Raw genomic sequence first — 23,717 nt, forward strand, 5'->3', positions numbered from 1 at the left:
GTAAGAAATGAGTGGCCATGTTTTTTAGGGAAAATCCTGTTGGCGTCTTTATGTTTAGATTTTGCATACAATTTTAATGCGAATATCGACTATAATAACGCAGCATACCCTCGGCAAAAGCCGTTATTACTGTAATATGCAATATCCATGTGTTTGTATTCGTTTCATATTCTACAATTATAGGCTGGCAGTACTACGATTAGTGTAAAAACGGCCAACGTCTTTTTTTCTACACACCGTCATTTATTTGTACCCCGGCTATTTCCGCCACCAGTATACAATTTGAACGCCGTCATGATTTTGTCAAAAAAGTTTAGAATTTTTTGTTTGTGCAGTTTTAAGATTTTAAGAAATGTTTGTTTTTATTTATAATTTTATCATTTCTCGAAAAGTAATCGCAAAAAAAACGATTTTTAACTCGAAAACCGAAAAATATATAATATTGTAGGGGAAATTGTAGAGATTTGTTTTTTTTCTGGCAAATGTATGGGAAAGTAGGGAACTTTTTTGCCTTGTAGGGTAAACCGAAAAATATACGTGGCAACACTGAACAGAACTGGGCAAATTTAGAATTTGTTGTTCGTGCAGTTTGAAGATTTTGTTGAAGATTACCGGTCGCAAGTAAATCGGGGATATAAAGGAAAAATGTTTGCCCTCAGCCGTAATGTCAGCAATGTAGCCAAGTAAGTTGAAATATATCTAACCAAGAGTATAGAGTTTTTTAACTATAGTAAAACGATGTTTTAAAAAAATCGAAACAAAAGGGATATAATGATTACATAAATCATAGAAGCCCTAAAAGCCGATACACTATACACTGTGTATATACTATACATGTAGATTAACAAGCTACAAATTTTATTTAACTTTTAGGAATGCAGTTCGTGGCAAACACACCTTACCCAAATTGCCCTATGACTATGCTGCCTTGGAGCCCATTGTCTGCCGTGAGATAATGGAATTGCATCACACCAAACATCATCAGACCTACGTCAATAATTTGAATGCTGCCGAAGAGCAATTGGCTGAGGCCCAAAGCAAAAATGACGTTACTAAAATTATCTCTTTGGCTCCCGCTTTGCGTTTTAATGGTGGTGGCCACATCAATCATTCGATCTTCTGGCAAAACTTGACCAGTGAAAAGACACAACCCTCAGCTGACTTGAAAAGTGCCATTGAAGCCCAATGGAAAAGTTTGGATGCCTTCAAAAAGGAAATGACCGCATTGACTGTTGCTGTCCAAGGATCTGGTTGGGGATGGTTGGGCTACAATAAGAAAACTCAAAAATTGCAAATTGTTGCCATGCCAAATCAAGATCCATTGGAAGCTAGCACTGGTAAGAAAATTTTTAGCAAATATCCCTGAGAAGGTTTCTTAATTTTTTTTAATTATGTAGGTTTAGTACCATTGTTTGGTATTGATGTCTGGGAGCATGCCTACTATTTGCAATACAAAAACTTGCGTCCCTCCTATGTAGAGGCCATCTGGGATATTGCTAATTGGAATGATATCTCCAAACGTTTTGCTGCTGCCAAGTAAACAGTTGTGGACCAACTGTAATGGGCATCTCCGAATATTGAACACTGTTAGTAACAGTTTAGCATAACATGTAGAGTAATAATCTTTGTAAAACCATTGTGTGATCATTCTAAAGAATAAAAACCATTATGATAAAATTACCATAAAGCTTTTGTTTTTATTTAATATATTTTGAAGTTGTGTGGATTTTAGAGTCCTGTGGACGGGACTCTGATGAAGTTATTATAGTAACCATTAACACATTTTTAAAAAGTGTTGCACAAACCCTTGATATAAGCATACCACTTGTACGGAACACATCTGGGAATTACATTTATGTTAGACTAACCCGGTGCGTTATAAGACCTCGTCAGATTGCTGATGTAACCAATGATAACTGCTACCTTCTGGCAATAGAGGGATATTATAAAAATATTATAATATTTATAATATGATATTATTAAAATATCATATTATAAAAATAGAATTAGTGGTTTAGGAACTCCGGTGTTCAATTTGCTATAACATATCGGTTCGTATGCAAATCGAGGCTTCCATCATTAATATGATAGCACATTCCATTGTGCCGTTTAAACTTAATTAATTAAACAATTGGCGATCGGCTATATACAACTATAGACCGATATAGACCAATTGTTGCATGGCTGTTAGCGGCTATATACTAACACCACGTACCAAATTTCAACCGAATGGGATGAATTTTGCTCCTCCAAGAGGCTCCGGAGGTCATATCTGGGTATCGGTTTATATGGGGCTATATATAATTATGGATCGATATGGACCAATTTTCGCATGGTTGTTAAAGACCATATAATAACACCACGTACCAAATTTAAACCGGATCGGAAGAATTTTGCTCCTCCAAGAAGCTCCGGTGATCAAATCTGGGGATCGGTTTGTATGGGGGCTATATATAATTACACCATCTACCAAATTTCAGCCAGATCGGATGAAATGTCCTTCTCTTAGAGGTTGCGCAAGCCAAATCTTTGGGTCCGTTTATATGGGGGCTATACGTAAAAGTGGTCTGATATGGTCCATTTGCAATACCATCCGACCTACATCAATAACAACTACTTATGCCAAGTTACAAATCGATCGCTTGTTTCGTTCGGAAGTTAGCGTGATTTCAACAGACGGACGGATGGACATGCTTAGATCGACTCAGAATTTCACCACGACCCAGAATATATATGTACTTTTTGGGGTCTTAGAGCAATATTTCGATGTGTTACAAACGGAATGACAAAGTCAATATACCCACCATCCTATGGTGGAGGGTATAAAAATATTAATTGATATTAAAACTATTCTTTCATAAATGCATATATTAATAATGCATATATTAAAAAAGCGTCGCCAAAAAATTAGTGAAAAAGTTCTTTTTGGGTCTGGGAGTTGTGCAAAATTGGCGGAGAAGCGATGACTGTAATATGAACTTCCCAGCTAAAAAAGTTCTCAGTTGGTCTGTGAGTTGTGCAAAATTGGAACAAAATGGAACAGCCGTTGCACTGAATTTGCATGACTTCATAAGGTGTGATCCGATCCGAAATGCTTATCTGAAACGTTTGCCCTGGAATATTTTCAAAAAATATCGATTTTTCTAGAATGGATTGTGAAACTTTAATTGAACCTATAAGTTCAGTCTATTAATTTTTAGCTAGGGGCTATAGCCATTTTTCAGATATTTTTCCAGACACGCTGCCTCCATCGAGAATAAAAACACTGGCTGATAAACGCTGCAGCATGTAACCTGCCACTTGTAACTCAACATCATTCTATTATTAATGCAAACAATTATGTTAAATGTGTTGTGATAGTGGTATAAATGTTATATTTATAAGAATTTATATATGTTTAATCAAATTAATAAACATCTAAACAATCGTGTTTTACTTGACAACAATGATACTTTTACAACTATCCTAAAATGCACTTTTTCTGATTGTTTGAAGGGGCTCTTATTGGCGTCGTTCTAAATTTATTTAAAAAGGCACCTAATAATTGCACTCATGCGAAACTTTTTTGTAGTAACTTGGAGTGGTACAACTTCTCAATCGTCGTATACGATTATTTTTGACGTGGTGGGGATTCCCAGAAGTGCCGCCAAATTCAAAAATGTTGGCAGGGTCAGTGCCAAACAACAGTCTTGTCATGGCGATTGTCAACAGAGGAGCAGTGGACGGTATTGTTCCAAGGCACAAGTGGGGGGAAATTCAGAATGTTTTGTCTGGCGTCTACTCACAGGTGCTGGAAAAGTTCCCCGGTCCAGATCCTCGACACTAAGAGGCCGGTTGTTATCAAGGATTTAAGCTGGTTGCATTTGAGGACCAGAGGTCCTTTTTTGGTCCTAGAGTTGTCAAATCTACAAAAACATTACCCCTTTTGCATTTCATTATAAAAATCAAATGAAAGAAATTATAAAAAAAAATTAAATAAAATAAAACTTGAAAAATATTTTCATTTCACTTTTCTATGGAAATTGTTTATTTAAATATATAAAAAAATACCTCAATGCGATCGTTGGAAAAAAATTGTCAGACCATTTCCCGATATGTGATTATCTTTATGAAATGCTCGTCATAAGTTCCGACGACCAGCACTGAGCATAAAAACTATTTTTTTTTTTACAATTTTAACAGTCAACAGGCAATTCTACTTCTAACAATTGCACACTTTCGCTAAGCACCGCTTCTTTTGTCTGATTTTTCTCAACATAGCCCACAACCCAGGCATTTTGTTCTCCATTTGTCATGGCATTGAATTCCTTGCAATATTCGAATGAAGCTTCCGCAGGCATGGCTATTAAAAGCCCACCAGATGTTTCAACAGATTTTCCTGATCTGATTTTTGCATTAGTGTAGTTGAGCTTCTCGGCAAATCCCAAAATATTTTTCAAAATTGGCAATTTCTCGATTACAAATCGTAGATTATTTTTTTGAAATTCGACTAAATTTTGTGCGTGACCTATAAGACCAAAACCGGTAACATCGGTGGCAGCATGGGCTTGATATTTGTGCATTAGAAGGGCAGCGTTTCGATTTAGATAGGTCATGGACTTAACAGCCATTTTAAAAGTAGCAATGATCTCCTCTTCCGTGTAATGTTTAATCAATTCCGTATATTTCTCAGTTTTGTCGTAAAGCCATAGATAGGCATTGGTGGCCAATTGGGTACCCAAAGGTTTTGTAAGAACCAAGTGGTCACCAGCCTTTGCATTGCTGGGCATAATAACTTGTTCTCTTTTAACTACAGCAGATGCAATGCCTCCAATCATACACCATGGATTAATAACCGAGTTTTTAAAATAAGGTTTACATTGCGCTTCGCTAGCGGCATCTCGAAAGCCTAAAGTAATCAAAGGCATAATGATGTTCCTTTCCTCCTCGCTGATATCCGTTGGCGCACTCAGAACAATATCCAATTTGTCCAAATCTGTAACACCTACAGCATAAACATCACTCACCACGTTTGCCAATGCAATTTTTCCCATCGTGTATGGATCATTGACCAAAGGATAAAAGAAATCCACAGTCTGTACTAAACGCAAATCTGTATGTTTTTTTAAAGGTATCACTGCACAATCCATGCCAGATCCAATATAATCGTCGTGTTCATTTGTCTTCTTATCTTTCGGTTTGTTGACTGTTAAAATTTCTGTTCCCAATAGATACTTGTTTAAAGTATCCTGGGGTATTTTACAGCCTCACCCACGTAAAGTTGAGAATTTTGTTAATTGGAAGTCCGGCCTTAAGCCGTGTGCTTCAGGTTTGAACATCTCGAATAGTACTGTAAAAAAAAAGAAAATTCAAAATAAGTTACCATATAATTCTAATATCTAAATAAATCATCTCTGCAATGAGAACTTTGTATTCAAATTAAAGCATATTATCAGTTTATGGTTTCGTCAACGAAACACTTAAGACTGTACAAACATTTGAAGAATAATCTGAAGAGATATCCCAAAAACCCATAGTGATCATACCGCGTGACATTGTTTTTATTTGACATTAAAGACAACCTTGGAACCTGCTTTCCATATACAACCATACACATATAATCGAAATTAACCAGTGTACATATACAGATATGTTTTCTATCCCCAATGTTAATGAAGCGAAAGCTTAGGAAAGGCCAGAGATCATACCGATAACTAACAAGAGGATGTCTATAAATTTTTAATTGGTAGAAATTTGATACAAGTAATTTATATTAAAAAAAAAAATTTATTTGACCTAATATGCGGGAGAAATGTTAATTACTGAATCATTGATAGGACAAAAATGATTTTTATTTCCTTTGGTTTGCTAAATATTTATCTATTGTGGAATTTCACTTGAGATTTATGATGCAAAAACTTACCCTGGAATTATTAGAATTCAAAATTCACAGCACTATGTAGCGATCTCCACTTGCTTATCGGGTGAACAATGAGCCTTCAACGAAAGAGAAATTTTAAATATGATACAGCTGGTTGGGAGATAGTGCATAGACCAAGGAAGGTATAGACATCTCAAGTGAATTCACAGCGCTGTAGTTTGTCTGCACACCGTAGATGGCTCTTTTTCGTCTGCAATTGAGTGATTCTTTAATTTGGCTTTAATTTGTTTTCTTTCCTTTGTTCTCTCGTAGAAACACCAAATATTGTGAAAGTTTATAAAATACTATTCATCTACACCTTTTTTGTAATGCAAATTTACTAATTTATACGGTTATTCTCGTTTTCCAAAAAGAAATTGAGTCACTTGACTGCGCAATTGAGCATAGACCAAGGAAGGTATAGACATCTCAAGTGAATTCACAGCGCTGTAGTTTGTCTGCACACCGTAGATGGCTCTTTTTCGTATGCAATTGAGTGATTTTATAATTTGGCTTTAATTCGTTTTCTTTCCTTTGTTCTTTCGTTGAAACACCAAATATTGTGAAAGTTTATAAAATACTATTCATCCACACCTTTTTTGTAATGCAAATTGACTAATTTATAGGTTATTCTCGTTTTCCAAAAATAAATTGAGTCACTTGACTGCGCAATTGAGTGGAATGACTGCGCACTGCAAATAAACAAAACCATGGTGAATTATCAAGGTATCCCAATAAACACAGGATTAGCGTTTTTCAAATGCAACACCTTTTCAGTTTGAGTGTAAATATAATTTTCAACATAAATTCAACTTGACTTGAAACAGCTCATCTTCAATACATCTTCGAATTGTTTGCGAATTACAACCAATTTGGCAAAATGTTGACGAAAACTTTGAAAATGTGTTGAAGATAATTGGAGAAAACTTTGACAAAATACTACCCTGAAATGCAACGAAAAAACCACATGGTTTTCAATACTACTTTGGACAACAAAGTTCGTGGAAGAAATACAAAAATGTGGAAATTTTTTAATAATCAATTGAAATTGCTTATAATAATTGGTAAGTAAAACTAAAACACGAAATGAAAACTTTAAGGAAGTCACTAAAATCAAATCTCTTTGCAGACAACTAAAATATTTGGATGCTGATTCTTGGACACATTAAGAGGCTGGCCGATGAAAAATGGCTTATCGAGAAGAGAAAGTTTCCATAAATCAAAGTGCAACCAAAAAAACTTGGTATTTATGCTTTTCCATATCAACAACTACTGGATGATAATTCGCATCACATCGATAGTTTAATTTACATCGCATCATCAGTTTAATTTGTTATTTTGTGAATTGAAATTGCTGGAAATTTATTCCAATTATCTGGTCATCAAGTTCCTGAAAATTGCCAGTATTTTAATAACAACAATTTTGTAACACCAACGTTCTTGAGGAAATCACGAAGTATGTGGTCAATTGGAAGAAATACAAATTGGTAAGTCAAAATAAAAAGTGAAATGAAAACATAATGGAAATCACAAAACTCGATTGTTTTGCAGAAAACTAAAATCATTGGGGGGTATATTCTTGGAAGATGTTGGCCGATGAAAAACCGATGAAGGGAACAACAAAGAAAAGTTTTCAGAAAACTTACAAAGTGCAACCAATTAAAACAAAGTGCAGCAATTCCTATATCAAGAACTTCTGGATGGAAATGTGCATTACATCAATTTACATCCCGTCATCAGTTTGATATTTTGTGATTTCCTCTTGCTGGAATCTATTCTAACACACAAGCCAGCAAGTTCCTCGATAGTAATTATTTCAAATTGCCAGCATATTAATTAATAGTTATTTGACACCAACATTATGGAGGAAATGGAATTATACATGTAAAAATGTTTAAGGTATTTAAAGTTGTATTCATAGTTTTATTTATTAATACGTTTAATAAGATAATTACATTTTGATTGGTATTATATTATTATTTTTATATATTATTAATGTTATTTTTAAGATTATTATATTTGTTAACGAAAAAAATAATAAAATTTACAAAATCTCTAGAAATTTAGTATTGACTTTCAGTTAGAACTAGGATTGACTTTCATACAAATTGTGGTTTGAAAGTATTCGCAACAATCCTAATTTTTTATTTTTATCACATTGAAAACTGTTTGAGAAATTATTGAGTAGCGATGCATTTCAATTTGAGGATTACAATTGAGAAATTATTGCTGTTGTGTTGAATTTTACTGTTGAGGGTAATGTCTGTTTTTTGTTGAGAACGCAATTTTATCAACAATTTCTCAACTTGATTATTACCCTAATCCTTTGAAAAAATGTTTGAAAAATTATTGAATTTTAGTATTTTTCAAACGTTTGTGTTTATTGGGATGTCTCTATATTTTTTTGGTCTATGGATAGTGTTGCCCACAGCTGCATATATATACGACCCGGTTGTTAAATGCACTTCCCTAAAATTGGAATTAGAGCGTCCGCCACAGATGTAATAATAGCTCCGTTCGAGAACCCGATAGTTTTTGATAATTATTACAAATTTTTACTGGAAGTCGTTCGTTTACACCAAAACGCCAGCAAAAGAGAGCCGGAGAGAGACTACATTTGACAGTTATTAGAGAAATTGCAAGTTTTTGCTAGAGTTTTTTTCCCAGTAAAATCTTGCAGACCATAGCATACGTTGCCAGCTGGTTACTGATAACAAACGAAGTACCAATACAATGTATATGTTCGGCAACTACGATTCGAAGTTAAACCCTGCCAGCATTTCAAAGTTCCATTTCATCTTCATCGCTACCACAGACTCGTAAATGTCACTACAACCATCCTACTGTGATGGGGGGGCAGCATATCATAAAGTACAAAATGTACTTCATACATGTATTTTGCCATCACTACTTTTACAAAAGCCATTTTATTTTTTGTGAAACGCCAAGCGCAACCAGCTTATTATATTTTATTTAAATAAAAACGAAAATAAAGTTCTGAAAACATAGATTTTACGCTTAAAATTGTGAAAGGTATATTGGTGAACAATTTTTGATTTTCCAAATGGAATAAAGTGATTGTTTTTCAAATATTTTACAGACACGCTGCCTCCATCGAATAAAAACACTGGCTGATAGACACTGCAACATGTAACTCGCTACTTGTAACTCTACATCATCATTAATGCAAAAAATTATGTTAAATGTGATGTGATAGTGGTATAAATGTTATATTTTTAAGAATTTGTAAATGATTAATCAAATTAATAAATATCTAAACAAACGTGTTTTACTCGACCACAATGATTCTTTTACCACTATCTTAAAATGTGCTTTTTCTGATTGTTTGGAGGGTCTCTTTTTGGCGTCGTTCTAAATTGATCTATAAAGGCACCTAATAATTGCACTCATGCGAAACCTTTTTGTAGTAACTTGGCGTGGTACAACTTCTCAATAGTGACGGCGCTTTTCCGACGAGTTTTTGATATCGTATATGATTGTTTTCGACGTACTGGGGATTCTCAGAAGCGCCCCCAAATTCAAAAAATGTTGGCAGGGAATATACAGGATTAGTTTTTTGTTTTCAATGTTTTAGCAGCTGAAATTTCCAATGTGCAAATAGTTACTGGATACCGTTCGTGTACTTTTCAGCAATTTTAAGCAAAGAGTGTAAAATACAGTCTTACTCTCTTGCCAGTTTTTACTGGATATTTTTTACTGTTTTTAGAATGGCATAGGATTTCGTGTCTAGTGCGACGTGGTATGCATAGAAACGGCTGATTTTTGGTTATAAATTCAGCTGTTTGTTTCCATTTCAGTCGAGCGATAGAGCTCGTTCGACATACCGAAAAAGGCTGTTATACTACGTCGCACTAGACACGAAATTCTCGTAAACTAGGATTTTGGCCGACACCCACAAGAGCCCCCTCAAACTATCAGAAACAGTGCATTTTAAGATAGTTGTAAAAGAATCATTGTGGTCAAGTAAAACTCGATGTTTATTTTTATGATTAAACATTAATACATTCTTATAAATATAAAATTTAAACGACTATCGCATCACATTTAACATAATTTTTGCATTAATAAAAGAATGATGTTGAGTTACAAGTATCAATTTACATCCCTGCCAGCATTTCAAAGTTCCATTTCATCCCAATCGCTACCACAGATCGCAAATGTCGCTACAAAAATCGACAACTGTGATGGGGGAAGCATATCAAAAAGTACAAAATGTACATGAAAGTATTTTGCTATCACTATTCTTAGAAGAGCCATTTTATATTTTGTAAAACGTCAAGCGCAACTAACTAATTATCATTTATTTAAATAAAAAGGGAAATGAAGTGCTGAAAACATTGTTACTCTCCTTAAAATTGTGAAAGGTATATTGGTGAACAATTTTCGACTTTCCAAATGGGATTGTTTTTCATGTATTTTTCCAGACACGCTGACTTTTTTCGACGCCGTCAGTTTTTCTTATCCGGCTTTTTTCTGTACGCCTACCAACAAACGACATTTATGTGTTTGAAATTGTGACGCCAATCGCCTATAGTTATCTCTCGTTTTACTTCAAAAATCTGGTAGCTTTGGCGACCTTACTCACCATTTGGCAGCTCTTGGTTTCATAAAAACAAAAATATAAACAACAGATTATCAGCTGTCTATGGAGCACTTTGTAGTCCATGGGTGCCTGCTTGTATTCCAATAAGAAAGGACTTGCGCAGTATTTGAATACAAAATAACGAGCAAATGTGGATTTTATTGGGAAGGGAAGTATGCACTTGTTACAATACTCCTTGCTTTGTGTGAAGTTTTGTTGTAAAACTAGAAGAAAATCGTGAATTTTCTTGAGTTCCAAAGGACTTACGAACATCAATAAACGAGTAAAAGGATATGGACAATATTGGCCAGAACGTAGAATTGCGTTGTTGAAAACGGTCTATGGTAACGACGGTTCTTAACTAACAAAAAAGTTTCCATCAAAAAATCAAAAATATTGTGGCAAATAAATGTTGAAATAACCAAAGCAATAAAGGGGTAACTGTGGAAAAGTGAAATAGAATAGAAAGTAACAACTAAATCCAAAAAAGTGAAAACTGATATATTACAAAATTTAGTTGGTACTATTATCGAATCTTGAAACAAAAGTTTAAAAATACTGTGAAAAAGCCTGAAACCTTAATTACGGAATTTTATAATTTTTTCATCAACAATAAGGTAAGCATATACTTGCTAGTTGTTATCAAATAGTGAATTTTATAAAATTTCTTGGAATTTTTTTCCCTTTTGCCTTGGTGAAAAATCAATTTTCCTTTGATGGCTGGATCTCTTATATATTCCACATTCCACTTAGGAATGACAATCCTTCTCTTTCTCACTTATTCTATAAGTTTTGCGGCAGAGATGGCAATTTTTGTAACTGTGGATTGTATCCGGTGTCCATACATATGAATTTCTAAGGATTGATTGTTTTGCTTTTCTCACAAAATTTATTTCAGCATTTTTCATATCCTAATGTACAATTTTTGATGTGTTTGTTTGTTTTGTCATAAAACACCGTCATCATCAACTGTATTATTGTCCAACTATACCATCAATTTGTTTGTTGTGCCGAATGTGAGAAAAAGTCATTAAACGATGACTAATAAATACGATGATGAGTTCAATGTTTGATTTTAACTGTCTTTGAGGCTGAACTTGAATTTTTATATTAGACACAATAAGGAGAAAATTATTGTACACATACATATTTCCATAAAAAATTGTATTCTATATTGTATATATTTTTTTATATATTTTAATCAGAGCTTAATAATTTCTCCTGAGAAAAACATGAAATATTGAGCACTGTCCGTATATAGCTCCCAAAGAATACACTCCATAGGCAACAACTCTTTAAAAGTTCCGCAAAAACTTCATATATTTATTTATGTATTAATTACTATTCATATATTTATTTATGTATTAAAAAATTAAAACCATAATAATTGTTATTTATCTATGGATTTAGTGATCGTTACAATAAGAAGCTGATGTGATAATCCATAAGATAATATTGATTTAGCTACGGCTTGAAAGCAGCCGATTATATTGCGAATACTAACACCATTATTCTCCATTAGAGGGCTGCTTTTCTTTAGAGTTTTGTTGGGCTTATTAAGCGTTGATTTTAGTCCAGAATGGAGTTTTGGCTGTTTCCTGAATAATTGATGAACTTAATAATTCACGTATGAACATTATTTTAGCCTGGAATCGAATGGAATGACTTGATCAGGGTGACGTAAAATAAAAAGGCTCGTAAAAACGTGGCACAAGATTAAAAAAGTATGACATTTTGTTACAAAAAAAAAAAAAAAAAAACAAAAGCATATGGCTCTAAACCAAAGACTCGAATATTGAGCAATCGAACATTCCATCTCAAGTGATAGAGTGGCTAGTTGTTACTGCCGTTAGCCGTTCTCAAATTTTCATTGAGCCTGGCGTCAAAGTAAATGCGATATATGTATGTATGTATGTATTATAGGGAAAACATTTCAAAGCTGCTTTCGAGCTTCGTCGGTCCAAGGGTAGCTAAAAAATTATATGCAAGAGTAGCTAAAAAATCCATATAAAGACCGTCCATTTCGCCATATGCTAATCGCATGGACTTTTCTATTTCTCACATTATGTGCTGAAGAAAGTCATTGCACAGTTATGGGACACCGCCAAATCATATTCATACAGCTTGCACAGCAAAATGTGATCAAATCGAGTAAAATTTAAATTATTTCCCTGTAATTTTAAATTACTTGCGCGTATTTTTGTCATTTAAATCAATAAACTATTTGGAGCGCAAATTAAAAATGTGGGTTTTTTTAATGTTTGAAAATTTATTCTGAAAAAATAAATTGTATCAGACAGATCAACCGAAGTATTGTCCTTCGCCAGCCAACAACTTTTTCCCATCTTTCTGGCAACATAGGTAGGTTAGGTTAGGCTAGGTGGCAGCCCGATGTATTAGGCTCACAGAGACTATTCAGTCTATAGTGATACCACAGTGGTGAACTTCTTTTCACTGAGTGCTGGCCGATTCCATGTTAAGGGACCTCCTTTTTATAGCCGAGTCCAAACGGCGTTCCACATTGCAGTGACACCACTTAAGAAGCTTTGAAACACTCAGAAATGTCACCAGCATTACTGGAGTGGGATAATCCACCGCTGAAGCAGGAATCGAACCCACGACCTTGTGTATGCAAGCCGGTGGCTCCCAACATAGGTATACCGCGACGAAATATCGACGCGTATTTGGGCTCAATATGCAAATATCAACCCAATTTTTGGCATCCTCATAAGAACCAAAATGGTGATCAGCCAGATCATGCGTCATCGATTGGAAAAAGTGGTAATCAGAAAGAATAATATCTGTGCTTTAAGTCGGCTGAAGTACGACTTCCCGAGGACTACCAAAGGCAAACTATAGGAAGAGCCAAACGCATACCAAGAAGCTATTCAATGTTCTGATAGTAAAAAATGGCAAAATGCTATGGAAGATAAAATTTAGGAACAACGTTGAATTACCAAAAGGCAGAAAAGCTTTAGAAATCTAGATTAATTAAAAATTAGTTATTAAAAAATTTATTGAGTTTTACCCCTGCCAACATTTTTTGAATTTGGGGGCGCTTCTGAGAATCCCCACTACGTCGAAAACAATCATATACGACATCAAAAACTCGTCGGAAAAGCGCCGTCACTATTGAGAAGTTGTACCACGCCAAGTTACTACGAAAAAGTTTCTCACCAGTGCAATTATTAGGTGCCTATTTAGATCAATTTCGAAGGACGCTAATAAGAACCCCTGCAAACTATCAGAAAAAGTGCATTTTAAGATAATTGTAGAAGAATCATTGTGGTCAAGTAAAACACGATTGTGTAGATGTTTATTGATTTGATTAAACATTTATAATTTCTTATAAATATAACATTTTTCGGTTTATCTCATCACATTTAACATAATTTTTTGCATTAATAAAAGAATGATGTTGAGTTTTAAGTAGCAAGTTACATATTGCAGCGTCTATCAGCCAGTTGGTTTATTTTCGATGGAGACAGCGTGCGTGGAAAAATATTTGAAAAACGATCACTTTATTCTATTTGGAAAGTCGAAAATTGTTCACCATATACCTTTCACAATTTTAAGCGTAATATCTATGTTTTCAAAACTTTATTTTCGTTTTTATTTAAATAAAATATAACAAGCTGGTTGCGCTTGGCGTTTCACAAAAAATAAAATGGCTCTTCTAACAGTAGTGATGGCAAAATACTTTCATGTACATTTTGTACTTTTTGATATGCTTCCCCAATCACAGTTCGCGATGGTTGTGGTGACATTTACGAGTCTGTGGTAGCGATGAGGATGAAATGGAACTTTGAAATGCTGGCAGGGTACAATCCACATCAATTAAATATTTAATTGAATCAATTAAGAAATTAATTGAAATTTGCTAATGAAATCAATTAATTTTTTAATTGTGTTTGTCGGAGTCGGAGCCGGAGTCGGAGTCTTGGAGTCGGAGTCTGAAGATTTTGCTGGAGTCGGAGACGGAGCCGGAGTCGCAGAAATTTTGCTCGACTCCAACTCCGAAACAAACTTTGATCCTATTCTATCGAACAACGAAAAACGAAGTAATGGATTTAAGGCCATTCAAACTGTATTCTAGTAAAACCTACTTTTTATGTAGGTTTTACTAGAATATGGGCTGAATTGATCAATTATGACCATATATGTACTCTTGATAAAGGTACAATTTTATATATAGCAGTAAAACCTAACGTTCTAATTTTTTTGGCAGGCATGTCGAGTTCGAAGATGGGTCATACCGTACAATTTTGTGATATAGCACCTACATATAAACCCATCTTCCGATTTGTTTTAAGAAGTTTTTGCCAGTCTAAAACTTTCATAAGATTTGTCAGAAATGTTGAGTTATTTGAGATCCATAAATAAATTTGGAAATTTACCGTCGGCCCAGATTTTGTATATGGAGATAATTTCTTGAGAAATCTCCATATACACCCATGTCCTTGGAAGCTGTAATTTTAAATTGAACCTCGGCTAACGTGCTATCTGATCCGGTCTTTTGGGAGAATGTTTGTTTCATCAAAGCCACTCGAAATTCTTTACATTAATTTATAAATCGATGTTTGCCTAGCGCATTTCTGTAATACTCGTATAACGTTTTGTTTCTTGTCCAAAAGTCGATAAACCTTTCAATGAAGTCGGGTTGTCCTTATAATTAAATGATTTGACTTAATAATGGCAACAAAGCAAAAAATCGTTCAAATATAGGACATGTTTTTCAACACTTTATTTTAAAGACGTCTTTGACTTGAAACATAGCATAATTTCTACTGGAGGTTGAGTCTGAATTTGAAAAATAAAGTTGTCGTTAACCTGTTTTTAAAGGATTTTGATAGCTTATGAAGAAAAATAGCTGAAAAAACGAAAAATTAAAATTTGCTTCCTAGAACAAAGTACACAAAACCTAAATATAAAAGAGAGTTGTGTCTTAAAAGTATCCTGACTTTAATTCTCCGCTTGTTTCGCTCGGAATCAATACCAAAATTGTTAACGTAAAGACAAAATCTTTGAAACCGGGCATGCATTTTTTCAGTGTACATATTCCGGAGATTGTTGTTATATACCCATATTTTGATGAGGTCTCTATTAAGTCTTGTGTCGTATTTTAATTTATTGGCATGACATTAAAATGTAGAGTTAAAATGCTGACATTTGTCGTCGAGTCGTATCAAAATTTAAAATTAGGGTTCTTTAGGACATATAGACACATATGGCAAAATAGAATTCTTATATCGGTCTATTTTTGGAACACTACACCTTAAAATTACAATTGGAATACTGTTAGAATGAGATTTAGGTACACCACCTGGAGTACCTGGAGCAATTAAATTATTAATTGAATATTTTTTTAGAACTCAATTAAAATTTTAATTGGAAAAATTTTCGTGAAATTTTTTTCTATGTATATATGGGTATGAGTAAACATAAATTTGGCACATATTGCTAAAATGTAAATTCTACTCGCTGTGCAAAATTTCAAGTAAATCGGAATGAAATTTTGGTGGTCATATGAATCTATATCGGACGTAAGATATATATGGAAGCTGTATCTAAATCTGAACCGATATTGACCAATTTTTGCGTACTTTACGATACAATCAGTTGTACATTTTAACGAACTCAATATGAAATTCTGGCTTCTAGGGCACGGTTGCCACACGAGCCAAAAATAATCTAATTTTAATCTAATTTTAAGAAAATTCTACCAAAAAAACTACCAAACAAAAAAAAAAATATTTTTCGAAGTTCTATTTTTTATCGATAATTTGGAAATTTTATTTCTATAGAAAATTTTTTTCAAAATTTTATTTCTACAAAAATTTTTACCACAATTTTATTTCTATAGAAAATTTTGTCAAATTTTTATTTCTATAAATTTTTTTTTTATAGAAAATTTTGTCAAAATTTTTTTTTTATAGGAAATTTTGTCAAAATTTTTTATTTCTATAGAAAATTTTGTCAAAATTTTATTTCTACAGAAAATTTTGTCAAAATGTTTTATTTCTATAGAACATTTTGTGAACATTTTAGTTCTTTGGAATATTTGGTCAAAATTTTATGTCTATAGAAAATTTGTGAAGTACCTCATAATTGGAGGGGAATATTTGGCAAAATCTAACAAAACATCAAGAACTCTACCAATCCAATTACCATAACAATAAAAAATATGTCTTGTTTTTCACACAATTTTTTTTTCTGATTCAATCACGAAAATAATTGATCCAATTAATTGTTTAATTGAAATGTCTTTAATTACAGAAATGATAGTATCAATTAAAAAATTAATTGAAAGTCAATTAAAAAATTAATTGATCTAATTAAAATATTGTTTGATACTATTAATTTACGTGATTGATTTTTATTTCAATTAAAAAAATTGTTGAATCAATTAATATTTTAATTGACTACTTTTTAACACTCAATTAAGACTTCATTTGGAAAAATTTTCGTGATTTTTTTTCTGTGCAGTGTGTAGTTTGGTTTTTAAGGAATATGCCAAATACAAAAAAAAAAACAAGTATATACGGCCGTAAGTTCGGTCAGGCCGAAGCTTATGTACCCTCCACCATGGATTGCGTAGAAACTTCTACTGAAGACTGTCATCCACAATCGAATTACTTGGGTTGCGGTAACTTTTGCCGATGACAAGGTATCTTAAAACTTCCTAATACCGTAATATATACAACGTAGTCCATACGTGGTATATATTAAACGTAAAGTGGTCCATTAAATACGTATATAATTAAGTTTGCCAAAATTTTCTATAGAAATAAAATTTTGCTAGATTATTTTTGCTCGAGTGGCAAACATGATTATGAACCGATATGGACCAATTTTTGTGTGATTGGGGATCGGCTAAATATATCTATAGACCGATATGGACCAATTTTGGCATGGTTATTAGCGGCCATATATTAACACCACGTTGCAAATTTCAACCGGATCGGATGAATTTTGCTCGTCCAAGTGGCTCCGGAGTTCAAATCTGGGGATCTGTTTATATAGGGGCTATATATAATTATGGATTGATATGGATCAATTTTTGAATGGTTCTTAGAGACTACATACTAATACCATGTACCAAATTTCAGCCAGATCGGATGAAATTTGCTTCTCTTAGAGGATCCGCAAACCAAATCTGGGAATCGGTTTATATGGGGGCTATATATAATTATGCACCGATATGGACCAATTTTTGCATGGTAGTTAGAGACCATATACTAACACCACGCACACAAAAAAATTTTTTTCTGGTTCAATCACGAAATTAATTGATCCAATTAATTTTTTAATTGAAATGTCTTCAATCACAGAAATGATAGTATCAATTAAAAAATTAATTGAAGGTCAATTAAAAAATTAATTTATCCAATTAAAAAATTAATTGATACTATTAATTTTTGTGATTGATTTTTGTTTCAATTAAAAAATTTTTGCATGGTTGTTAGAGACCATATACTAACACCATGTACCAAATTTCAGCCGGATCGGATGAGATTTGCTTCTCTTAGAGCAATCCCAAGCCAAATTTGGGGGTCCGTTTATATGGGGGCTATACGTAAAAATGGACCGATATGGACCAATTTTTGCATGCTTGTTAGAGACCATATACTAGTACCATGTACCAAATTTCAGCCGTATCGGATGAAATTTGCTTCTCTGTGAGGCTACGCAAGCCAAATCTGGGGATTGATTTATATGGGGGCTATATATAATTATAGACCGATGTGGATCAATTTTTGCATGGTTGTTAGAGACCATATACTAACACCATGTACCAAATTTCAGCCGGATCGGATGAAATTTGCTTCTCTTAGAGCAAGCACAAGCCAAATTTGGGGGTCCGTTTATATGGGGGCTATACGTAAAAGTGGACCGATATGGCCCATTTGCAATACCATCCGACCTACATCAATAACAACTACTTGTGCCAAGTTTCAAGGCGATAGCTTGTTTCGTTCGGAAGTTAGCGTGATTTAAACAGACGGACGGACGGACATGCTCAGATCGACTCAGAATTTCACCACGACCCAGAATATATATACTTTATGGGGTCTTAGAACAATATTTCGATGTGTTACAAGCGGAATGACAAAGTTAATATACCCCCATCCTATGGTGGAGTGTATAAAAATATGATCGTTTGTTTTGGTAATTCTTCGTGTCAGTTACCCTGTACTTCGTAGGAAACCCATACATACTTTTCTAACGCCCATATCATATGCAATGTTTTAAGTAAATCCCCTAATTATCTTTCTCTTCTCTCTTTCAATCTCTCTCCCTGTATTGCTATCCATTCAATTTAAATACAAAGCGATATAATAAATTGGTCTGCTGTAATTATAACGATTTAGCAATGCTCTCATGTTAAATTAACATTAAAGCTGCATATTGGGTTGCTTGCTTCCACTCTGCCGAGAGGGGAAAACTATAGGAATGTTAGATTATTTGCAAGTTCATTACGATTTTTGTTGTTTTCTGCTGGTTTTCATGTTCGTGTATTTGTTGGGTCTGGTAATAAAATATACGAAAATAAGCAATAAATTTAAATAAAACAAATAAAGAAAATAATCCCTCTCTATATAATGTAATGAAATCAAATACGTAGTGCACACACATCCACTAACACATACATACGTATGTGCGCCAGGGATGATAAATGTTGTTGGCGAAAAAGTACTAAAAATGTATTAAAATGTACTTTTCGATGCCAAAAGGTGCTACAATTACATAATATCAAATTTAAAGACTATTGTAAATGTATACGTATATTTAAATCTGGACTGATTTGAATTTTTTTTAGGTTTTCTAAAAAAATCTTATTTTGCAAAATTTGATTTCAATAGAAAATTTTGTTAAAATTTTATTCCTATAGAAAATTTTATTTCTACAGAAATATTTCTCAACAATTTATTTCTATAGAAAATTTTTTGAAAATTTTATTTCTATAGAAAATCTTGTCACCAATTTATTTCTTTAGGACATTTTGTCAAAATTTTATTTTTATAGACAATTTTGTCACCAATTTATTTCTATAGAAAATTTTCTCAAATTTTTATTTCGATAGAAAATTTTGTCAAAATTGTATTCCCATAGAATATTTTGTCAAAATTTTATTTCTATAGAAAATTTTGCCAACAATATATTTCTATAGAAAATTTTATTTCTATAGACAATTTTGTCAACAATTTATTTCTATAGGAAATTTTGTCAAAATTTTATTTCCATAGAAAATTTTGCCCAATTTTTATTCTATAGGAAATTTTGTCAATATTTTATTTCTCTCCCATATATATCGTTCGCCCGATTTACACTCATATGACCACTAGAGTGACCGCAACTTATATGGGGCAAAAAAAATGTCGGAATCTTGTTCGCCTTAACTCCACAAAACGAATGATATCGTGCGTGTTTTTATTATATACCGTTCTCGAGTTATGGCTCAATACGTCAACTTTTTGGCCAAAAAAAATCATTTTTTTTAAATTTTTAGCGATGAGCGGCACGTGTTAACGTCGTTTAATCGGGCTCATATTTTGGCTATCCCAATATCTGGAAAGGGGATTCGTTTTGTGGGGTTAAGGCGAACAAGATTCCGAAATTTGTTTGCCCCATATAAGTTGCGGTCACTCTAATGACCACAGTGGCCAATCTTTTACTCCGATTTAATTGAAATTTTGCGCAGGGAGTAGAATTAGCATTGTAGCTATGCGTGCCAAATTTGGTTGAAATCGGTTCAGATTTAGATATAGCTCCCATATATAGTTTTTCTGATTTCGACAAAAATGGTCAAAATACCAACATTTTCCTTGTAAAATCGCCACTGCTTAGTCGAAAAGTTGTAAAAATGACTCTAATTTTCCGAAACTTCTAATACATATATATCGAGCGATAAATCATAAATAGACTTTTGCGAAGTTTCCTTAAAATTGCTTCAGATTTAAATGTTTCCCATTTTTATACCCTTCACCACTACTGTGGTACAGGGTACAATAAGTTTGTGCATTTGTATGTAATGCCAAGAAATAATTGTCATAGACCCATCTTTTAGTATACCGATCGGCTTAGAATTAAATTATGAGTCGATTTAGCGATGTTCGTCTGTCTGTCTGTCTGTCTGTCCTTTCGTCTGTCTGTATATGTAATTTTGTGCACAAAGTACAGCTCGCAATTTAAGTCCGATCGTCCTCAAATTTGGCATAGGGCCGTTTCTTGGGACAGAGACAATCGCTATTGGTTTTGGAAAAAATCGGTTCAGATTTAGATAAAGCTGCCATATATATTTATCCCCGAGGTGGTCATAGTTAGCGTGTTTATCAACCGATGTTCTTCAAATTCAGTATATCCGAATATTTTGTGAGTCTCGAAAAACTTGCAAAATATCAGCCAAATCGGTTCAGATTAAGATATAGCTCCCATATATATCTTTCGTCCGATTTAGACTCATATGACCACAGAGGCCAAAGTTTACTACCGATCTTCGTGAAATTTTGCACAGAGGGTAGTATTGACATTCTACCAATGCCTGGTAAATTTGATTGAAATCGGTTCAAATTTAGATATAGCTCCCATATATATCTTTCGTCCGATTTGAACTTATACGGCCACAAAAGCCAGAGTTTTGCCGTGATTTGCTTCAAATTTTGCACAAGGGGTACGTTTAATAGTATCGTTAAGTGTGTCAAATTTTGTTAAAATCAGTTCAGATTTAGATATAGCTCCCATATATATCTTTCGTCCGATTTGAACTTATATGGCCACAAAAGCCAGAGTTTTGCCGTGATTTGCTTCAAATTTTGCACAAGCGGTACTTTAAACAGTACTATTGTATGTGCCAAATATGGTCAAAATCGATTCAGATTTAGATATAGCTCCCATATATATATTTCGTCCGATTTGAACTTATATGGCCTCGAAATCCAGGGTTTTGCCGTGATTTGGTTCAAATTTCGCAAAAGGAGTACGTTTAGTAGTATAGGTAATTGTGGCAAATTTGGTTGAAATCGGTTCAGATTTAGATATGGCTCCCATATAAATCTCCCGTCCGTTTGCACTCATATGACCAGGGGGGGGGGCATATGAGTGCAAATCCCATTTACGTGAAATTTCGCATAGATAGCAGAATTATTATTCTAACTATGCATGTCAAATTTAGTCAAAATTGGTTCAGATTGTATATAGCTCCCATATATACGTACACCAGAGTTGGGGAAATATGGTAGACTGTTTCATATTTTAGACCCATTTTCAATGGGATTTTCCTCCAATTGACTGGATAGTTTCCTCAGAGAATACAAATATTGCCAAAATTCTCACACTTTACACAACATTCTGTGATTATTTCCCCATATCTTAGCCATATCCTAAACACTGCAATGCCAAAATTTCCACAGAACGGATGAGTTTTAAATAAGGCTCCAAGTCGCCCGACTAGACCAAATAATATATCACAACCCACACTTGACCACATATCTTGGCGAGATCTAACCAATATCCTTGTAAAATCGCCACTGCTGAGTAGCAAAAATTGTAAATATTACTCTAATTGTCCTATATCTCGAATACATATGTATCGCCGGAAAAATCATAAATCTCTTTTGTACAATTGCATTAAAATTTCTCTCGCTTCATATTTCCGATATTTTTTACTAACATTGTGTTTCATCCCAGGGCGTTAGCCGATTTAAATTTTAATTCTAGAGTTTTTGTAGAAGTACAAAAAATTGTTTCCATTAAAAGTATTTGTATCTGGAAATGCAAACTTTTATATAGCTCCCAGCAAATTTTAAGTAGTTGAGTTGGTAACACAAATGTTTGTCTACATAGTGGCGAAGGGTATAATATAGTCGGCTCCGCCCGACTTTAGACATTACTTACTTGTTCTTACTAACATTGTGTTCCACCCTAGTGCATTAGCCGACTTAAATTTTGAGTCTATAGATTTTGTAGAAGTCTTTCAAATTCTGTCCACATCGAGTGCTATTTAAATGCATGTATTAGGGACAAACCTTTATATATAGCACCCAACACATTTGACGGATGTGATATGGTATCGAAAATTTAGATCTACAAAGTGGTGCAGGGTATAATATAGTCGGCCCCGCCCGACTTTAGACTTTCCTTACTTGTTTTGGAATGTGTTTATTTCTTCAGTGTTCGCCATTTATAATTTTGAGTTGAGTTGATACCTGAGAAACGTTCACATTTAGTGCAGAATAACTCTATCCCAGCAAAAAAATTGGAAGTTCTTCCAAAGGCAAAACTTTAAAAGCACTTCCAGAGGATGCACTCCCAATGATGTTCTTTATTTTAACTACACAAGAAGTTCTTTTCATTAATTTTTTTTAATTAACATCCTTTTTTCATACTTTCAATGGGTAATTTTAACTTTGTTTTAAATGGGTTAAAAACAGAGTAAGAATTCATAAAATAGTACAAATCATTTAAATTTTGTTGAAAAAATTCTAAATCCAATCTGAAAAAATTGTGAATTTTTGAAAATATTTGAGGTCAATCGTTTCAGACAAGCGTTAGAATCCATTAAAAATTATAAAAAAATTATAAAAATTTTTTATTTGACAAAATATCACAGAATTTTTTAATTTACATCCAAAACATTGAATTCGGATCACACCTAAAGAAGTGATGCAAATTCAGTCCAACGGCTGTTGAAATGGAGGGACTTCCGTCCTATGGCAAGTCCATGTTAAATTCATCGCTTCTGCGTCAATTTTGCATCACTTCCGGATCCAAAAAGAACATTTTCATTACTTTTTTGGCGACGCTTTTTTTGCTGGGATATAGAGTAATTGTGATGAAAAAGTACCAAATGGCTCGTGGTCGTGCCACGGTGCTTTTGACAGTCGATATGTATCAAAAAAGGTACAAAAGTGTCAACTTTATCAACTCTGATGTGCGCTTGTAAAAAATTCTGGCAAAAATTAAAGTATCATGGCTCTAACACATTCCATGGTACTGACTTACTCATGCACATTATATATTCATATATACGCATATATGTACATATATATTCACTCTCATTCACTCGCAGGATTATACACTTGCTCTCTTTTTTCAATTCACAGAGGAAAAATACGTTTTTTTCTATTTAAAGCTTCGTAAATAAAATGAAAAATCACACAAAAGACACACTAAAACTATTGGCAACGAAAGAGCAACAAAAATAGTTTTACATCC

General features: G+C 33.6%; 3 protein-coding genes and 1 long non-coding RNA gene across 10 annotated transcripts in view; 3 read left to right on the top strand and 1 right to left on the bottom strand.

Annotated features, from left to right (window-relative positions):
* The first annotated feature begins 525 nt into the window (after window positions 1–525).
* Window positions 526–1,687, top strand: Sod2 (superoxide dismutase 2). The gene is made up of 3 exons (XM_075310604.1): window positions 526–683; window positions 874–1,337; window positions 1,398–1,687. Exons 1-3 carry the CDS (start codon window positions 646–648, stop codon window positions 1,538–1,540), a joined length of 645 nt encoding a protein of 214 aa, XP_075166719.1. The 5' UTR covers window positions 526–645; the 3' UTR covers window positions 1,541–1,687.
* A 2,310-nt stretch (window positions 1,688–3,997) lies between these two features.
* Sps2 (Selenophosphate synthetase 2) lies at window positions 3,998–6,144 on the bottom strand. Its single transcript, XM_075310350.1, has 2 exons — window positions 5,903–6,144; window positions 3,998–5,329 (listed from the first exon to the last, which is right to left on the bottom strand). The coding sequence occupies exon 2, from the start codon at window positions 5,316–5,318 to the stop codon at window positions 4,176–4,178; it is 1,143 nt and encodes a 380-aa protein (XP_075166465.1). The 5' UTR covers window positions 5,319–5,329; window positions 5,903–6,144; the 3' UTR covers window positions 3,998–4,175.
* A 554-nt stretch (window positions 6,145–6,698) lies between these two features.
* On the top strand, window positions 6,699–7,386 carry LOC142240966 (uncharacterized). Its single transcript, XR_012723442.1, has 2 exons — window positions 6,699–6,963; window positions 7,029–7,386. It is a non-coding gene; the product is annotated as an uncharacterized LOC142240966 (long non-coding RNA).
* A 3,164-nt stretch (window positions 7,387–10,550) lies between these two features.
* Window positions 10,551–23,717, top strand: part of unc-104 (kinesin family member unc-104) — a 174,509-nt gene continuing 161,342 nt past the window's right edge. For 4 of the 7 annotated variants that reach the window (XM_075313048.1, XM_075313052.1, XM_075313053.1 and 1 more), the window contains exon 1: window positions 10,551–11,119. The gene's annotated coding sequence lies outside the window, so the exon portion shown is untranslated. The remainder of the gene's footprint in view (window positions 11,120–23,717) is intronic. The other 3 variants (XM_075313055.1, XM_075313056.1, XM_075313057.1) reach the window with 1 other exon arrangement.

This window comes from Haematobia irritans, chromosome 5, assembly GCF_050003625.1.
Source record: "Haematobia irritans isolate KBUSLIRL chromosome 5, ASM5000362v1, whole genome shotgun sequence".
Lineage (NCBI taxonomy): Eukaryota > Metazoa > Arthropoda > Insecta > Diptera > Muscidae > Haematobia > Haematobia irritans.

Bases quoted from the DNA above. Each gene is read 5' to 3' on its own strand.
- Sod2 (XM_075310604.1), top strand. From the start codon at position 646: ATGTTTGCCCTCAGCCGTAATGTCAGCAATGTAGCCAA. The intron at 684-873 runs GTAAGTTGAAAT...TTTAACTTTTAG, and splicing joins AATGTCAGCAATGTAGCCAA to GAATGCAGTTCGTGGCAAAC. The intron at 1,338-1,397 runs GTAAGAAAATTT...TTAATTATGTAG, and splicing joins TCCATTGGAAGCTAGCACTG to GTTTAGTACCATTGTTTGGT.